Raw genomic sequence first — 6,000 nt, forward strand, 5'->3', positions numbered from 1 at the left:
AATCCTCTAGTCCAATACAATTATGCATGCCAGATCTCGAGGGAAATCCTCTAGTTTCACATTAGAACTATGTCAGAACTGGAGGGAAATCCTCTAGTTTCATATAACTATGCGTGCCAGATCAGGAGGGAAATCCTCTAGTTTCATGACTATGACGTTATATTTGAAGGTAAATCCTCTAGTTTCATTTGACTATGCATGCCAGATTTGGAGGGAAATCCTCTAGTTTCAAATGACTATAACGTCAGATTTGGAGGGAAATCCTCTAATTTCATATGACTACGTCAGATTTGAAGGGAAATCCTCTAGTTTCACATGACTATGCATGCCAGATTTGGAGGGAAATCCTGTTTTTACAACTGTGTGGGTGGGCGTTTAGGTTGTGATTAGGATGTCAGTGTCTAGAGGGAAATCCTTCGGGTGTCCAAAAGTCACACAGCTTTCGTTAATCTTGCGCCAAAGTCGCAAATAATTATCCGACTGATGCTCCTGCTGCTGTGGAGTGACTCATGCAGCCAGCTATGGCTACAGGGTTTTGGTGGTACATGTTGTTTGTCGTTTATTGTGAAAATTCGGTCACAGTTCCTATGATCACTGTTACATTGCTTTTTAAATCTTTTATATTAAGTTCACTTGCTTGCTTGCGCGCTTACGACCGTGCAAATCTTTCGGTCGTTTTTTAACCCACTTCCCGTGATCCAATCGAGCTGACATTTTGCACACAGACTCGTTGTGCGTGACAATTTATTTTCGTGAAAATTTTTTTCCAAAATTTTCCACTTTTTAGGAAAAAATAAAATGTAATATTTAATTTAAAATACCAATGTGAACAAAATGAAACTCTTACTCAAGAAAAACAGAAATGAATAATAAAATAAAACCGATGCCACGCATATAAAGGATTTATAGTGAAAAACTTTGTTTTTACGGGTTAATTTTTTGTGCCTATATTTTGGTGATTTAGAAAAGTTTTTTGGTTTGGCCATGTTTGTTTGTTGTAGTACGGAGTTAGAATGGTGGCTTTAATCTAAGTTGTCTTGTGGTTGTTGTTTGACTTGCATCCCACTGGGATTTTTGCACAGAGCGTTGGTATACGGTGCTTCTTTTTTTCCGTTATTTGTATAACATTCCGAGCATTTCACGCAAAAGTCGTCTTTGCTTAAACGTTTGTCTTTTACCACAGCCTGCGTGAAAGTGCCTCGAAACGCCGCGGTATGAAAGACGCTCGATAAATAAAATGTTTATTATCAACAACATCATCATCAAGTTCTGCAATTACATTTCCCCGGCAACCTCCGACCCGGCACAGTTGGCGGCTACGCACGGCGCGCGGGAAAGAAGTCCAACGTTCGCACACAAAGCGGTGCGCGCCACCGGTTCTTGCACGCGACGGCAAAACCCCCGTTTGGTTTATAAACCCCCCCTCCAGAGGTCGCAACCGGGTACCCGATACCCGTACCCTACCCGATACCTGGCTACCCGTACCCGACTGGGTACGGGTACCCATTTGCGACCCTGGTGCAGCCGGGTACCGGTACGGGTAGGCCGTGAGTCACTGGTGAGTCACCGTTTGTCACTCATTTCCCAACGTCTTGTCTCTTCTCACAATTCAAGTTCCTAGAATCAACCCACCCGCGCCTGCAACGTGGCTTCATCCCAGAGGTCGCAATCAGGTACCCGGCCGGGTACGGGTACGGCCGGTTACGGGTAAGGAATCAAAACCCGTTTGCGACCTCTGCCCCCCTCCCACCCCAGCCGCCGCCGCCACCGCCGTCGATGTAAGCGAACGATCACGACGGGAGAGCGGCCTCGGTGGCCTCGTCGGCCGCGGCGACCGCGGCGCGCCCTGTGGCCCCCAGCCTCCGGAACAGCTTGGGCGCCGCCTCCACCAGCCAGGCCGCGTCGACGGCGCTCACCCCGCGCATGTAGCAGCGCGAGGTGCGCACCAGCGCCGTGTACACCACGTGCGACGGTTGCCGGCGGAACAGCGCCGACTCGGGGTGCACGTGAACGCTGGTGGGGTTGTTGTCACCACCGCCGCCGTAGTTTGCCGGCCGTTTGTGGCCACCGCCGGAAGCTGTCGGGGCTCGGAGCGGAACGAGCAGCGTGTAGGAGCGTCCGTCGGCGCTCAGCTCGGCCGCTTGCGTGTACAGACCCCGCGCCAGGCAGCGGCGGACTCGCGCCGTGTCGTGGCGCGCAGACTCCACCCGCAGGCCCGACTGGACAAAGGCAAAGATCCCCCAGCACGACGCGTAGGGGGGGGGCAAGTCAGAGGTCGCAAACGGGTTTTGATTCCTTACCCGTACCCGTACCCGGCCGCACCAGGGTCGCAAACGGGTACCCGTACCCGGCCGTACCCGTACCACTGCTGGATTATATTTTCTACCCACGTGACTTTACCGAAAGAACCAAAGAGTATGGATTCCAGCGGCATGATGTTAACTACCTCGCCTGGTATACAGGAGGTTGTGGGTTCGATCCTGACCCTAACGCCTGTTGCTGTATATTCGGAGTTTGCGTGTCTCTCTCTCTCTCTCATCATCATCACGGTGGTTAGGAGATGTTAACTACCTCGCCTGGTATACAGGAGGTCGTGGGTTCGATCTTGACCCTAACGCCTGTTGCTGTATATTCGGAGTTTGCGTGTCTCTCTCTCTCTCTCATCATCATCACGGTGGTTAGGAGATGTTAACTACCTCGCCTGGTATACAGGAGGTCGTGGGTTCGATCCTGACCCTAACGCCTGTTGTATATTCGGAGTTTGCGGTGTCTCTCTCTCCCCGTGGTTGCGTAGACTTTTCTCCGGGTCCTCTGGTTTCCCCCCCCCCCCCCCCCACATTTAGACTCAATGTGCGTTTGGATTATTTGGCTGCTATAAACTTCCACATGTCGATAAGCCACTTCGTTGAGCTATCTTTTGTGGCGAGGTCGCTTCTGAAAAAGAGATACGTAGCTAAGGTAGCCTTAAACCCAGTAAAATAAAAAAGAATAGTTTAGTTTTATAGTTTAGCTTATAGTGCCTCGGGACCTGTCTACGGACAGAACGCCGAATGAAAATAAAACAGTACAGCCATCCGTGTTAATCAACCCGTAAGCCAGTGTCCTGTTTTGATTGCTTTTCTCATCATCTACAGAGAGATGGATTTGAATGTGGTGCTGGTGGTGGTGCGTACCGTACCTTGAGGCAGATTTCTCGGAGCTGTTCCCGGATCTTCACGGCCGTGAGCATGTTGCGGTGGTTGATGAAGTTTTCCTGACACCACTCCTGCCACACGCAAACGGAAAGACAAAGATCCCCCGGATATTTCGATCGTGACTGCAGGGATTCATCTTCTTGGTTCTTTCGGTAAAGTCACGTAGAATGGAAATAATAAAATAATAAAAATACAACATAATAAAATATAATTAAATTTCGATTTAAAGATTTCGTGACTGCAGGGATTCATCTTCTTGGTTCTTTCGGTAAAGTCACGTAGAATGGAAATAATAAAATAATAAAAATACAACATAATAAAATATTATTAAATTTCGATTTAAAGATTTCGTGACTGCAGGGATTCATCTTCTTGGTTCTTTCGGTAAAGTCACGTAGAATGGAAATAATAAAATAATAAAAATACAACATAATAAAATATAATTAAATTTCGATTTAAAGATTTCGTGACTGCAGGGATTCATCTTCTTGGTTCTTTCGGTAAAGTCACGTAGAATGGAAATAATAAAATAATAAAAATACAACATAATAAAATATAATTAAATTTCGATTTAAAGATTTCGTGACTGCAGGGATTCATCTTCTTGGTTCTTTCGGTAAAGTCACGTAGAATGGAAATAATAAAATAATAAAATACAACATAATAAAATAATTCTCACGACGTTCCGGCCACAACGCAAGCAGCCGTCCTCAGGTGAAGAACAGGTCTGTCGAGAAGACATTTTATTATTTCCATTCTACGTGACTTTACCGAAAGAACCAAGAAGATGAATCCCCCGGATAGCCTTCATTAGACTGTTGGGGGTTGTGGGGGGGGGTCGAGTGCTGTTAGCGAGTAGCACCGAGGGAGATTGGGCGGACAGCACCACCTTTGTCTCCCTAGCGGCGATGATTACACGATACACCAGGTATTCATTTGAGGCCGAGTCGAAACTAAACTATGTTTTATTGTACCAGGTTAAGGTCCCACAGAAGCGATCTGGCTTTTTACAAATGACAGCTCAACGAAGTGGGATCATCATCATCACGTGGAAATCTATAGCAGCCAAAATCCACGCGGCCACGGGGAGAGGGACGCACGCAACTCCAAATACACAGAGTTCGGTATCGAACGCACGACCGGGAAGGGGTAAAAGCCTCTTCGGAGTGGTTAGGGGGTGGCGGCGGCGGGGAGGAGGTTGAGCGAGCGGCAGAGGTCGCAACCGGGTACCCGATACCCGTACCCTACTCGATACCCGTACCCTACCCGATACCCGTACCCTACTCGATACCCGTACCCTACCCGATACCCGTACCCTACTCGATACCCGTACCCTACCCGATACCCGGCTACCCGTACCCGGCCGGGTACGGGTACCCGTTTGCGACCCTGGTGCGGCCGGGTACGGGTACGGGTAGGCCGTGAGTCACTGGTGAGTCGCCGTTTGTCACTCATTTCGGGTAGGGCACGTGTATGGGTAGGGTACGGGTACGGCCGGGTACGGGTAAAGAATCAAAACCCGCTTGCGACCTCTGGCGAGAGGGGGGGGGGGGGTGAGCGGGGTACCTTGTTGCCGTTGACGGCACGGAAGGCGCGGTAGATGCTGACGAGCGAGACGTGGTCTCCCTCGGGCGACGTGAAGCGGTTGCGGGCGCTCTGCGCCGCGTCCCGGCGCTCGGCGCTGGGCGCCGACACGAACACCGAGTCGACGCTCAGCATGGACACCACGGTGAGCACCTCCTCCGTGCAGCCCAGCGCCTGCGACTCCAGCATCGTCTGGGCGGGGGAGAGGGGGGGGAGAGTGGGGGGGGGGGGAGGGGGGGGAGGAGAGGGCGGGGGAGGAGAGGGGGGCGGAGGAGAGGGGGGGGAGAAGAGGGGGGGGAGAGGGGGGGAGAGAGGGGGGGGGGGAGAGGGGGGGGAGGAGAGGGGGGGGAAGAGGGGGGGGGGGAGGAGAGGGGGGGGAGGAGAGGGGGGGGAGAGAGGGGGGGGAGAGGGGGGGGGAGAGGGGGGGGAGGAGAGGGGGGGGGAGAGAGGGGGGGGGAGGAGAGGGGGGGGGAGAGAGGGGGGAGGAGAGGGGGGGAGGAGAGGGGGCGGAGGAGAGGGGGGCGGAAAAGAGGGGGGGGAGAGTGGGGGGGGGGGGAGGAGAGGGCGGGGAGGAGAGGGGGGGGAGGAGAAGGGGGGGAGGAGAGGGGGGGGGGAGGAGAGGGGGGGGAGGAGAGGGGGGGGGAGGAGAGGGGGGGGAAGAGGGGGGGGAGGAGAGGGGGGGGAGGAGAGGGGGGGAGGAGAGGGGGGGGAGAGGGGGGGGGAGGAGAGGGGGGGGAGGAGAGGGGGGGGAGGAGAGGGGGGGCGGAGGAGAGGGGGGGGAGAGAGGGGGGGGAGGAGGGGGGGGGGAGGAGAGGGCGGGGAGGAGAGGGGGGGAGGAGAGGGGGGGGGAGGAGAGGGGGGGGAGGAGAGGGGGGGGGAGGAGAGGGGGGGGGAGAGGGGGGGGGAGAGGGGGGAGGAGAGGGGGGGAGGAGAGGGGGGGAGGAGAGGGGGGGGGAGGAGAGGGGGGGGGAGGAGAGGGGGGGGGAAGAGGGGGGGGGAGGAGAGGGGGGGGGGGAGAGGGGGGGGAGGAGAGGGGGGGGGAGGAGAGGGGGGGGAGGAGAGGGGGGGGAGGAGAGGGGGGGAGGAGAGGGGGGAGAGAGGGGGGGGGGAGGAGAGGGGGGGGGGGAGAGGGGGGGTGGGAGGAGAGGGGGGGGGGGGGAGAGGAGGGGGGAAGAGGGGGGGGGAGGAGAGGGGGGGGGAAGAGGGGGGGGGAGGAGAGGGG

The 6,000-nt window shown here is 54.8% G+C and overlaps 1 protein-coding gene across 1 annotated transcript in view; it reads right to left on the reverse strand.

Moving 5' to 3' along the window:
- Nucleotides 1-1,769: 1,769 nt before the first annotated feature.
- LOC144951419 (ATP-dependent RNA helicase DHX33-like) overlaps nucleotides 1,770-6,000 on the reverse strand; it is a 22,863-nt gene continuing 18,632 nt past the window's right edge. The window contains 3 exon segments of the mRNA XM_078881664.1: nucleotides 1,770-2,219; nucleotides 3,179-3,265; nucleotides 4,761-4,970. Coding sequence (XP_078737790.1) covers nucleotides 1,791-2,219; nucleotides 3,179-3,265; nucleotides 4,761-4,970 — 726 coding nt within the window. The 3' untranslated portion in view covers nucleotides 1,770-1,790.

This window comes from Lampetra fluviatilis, chromosome 62 (assembly GCF_964198595.1).
Source record: "Lampetra fluviatilis chromosome 62, kcLamFluv1.1, whole genome shotgun sequence".
NCBI lineage: Eukaryota > Metazoa > Chordata > Hyperoartia > Petromyzontiformes > Petromyzontidae > Lampetra > Lampetra fluviatilis.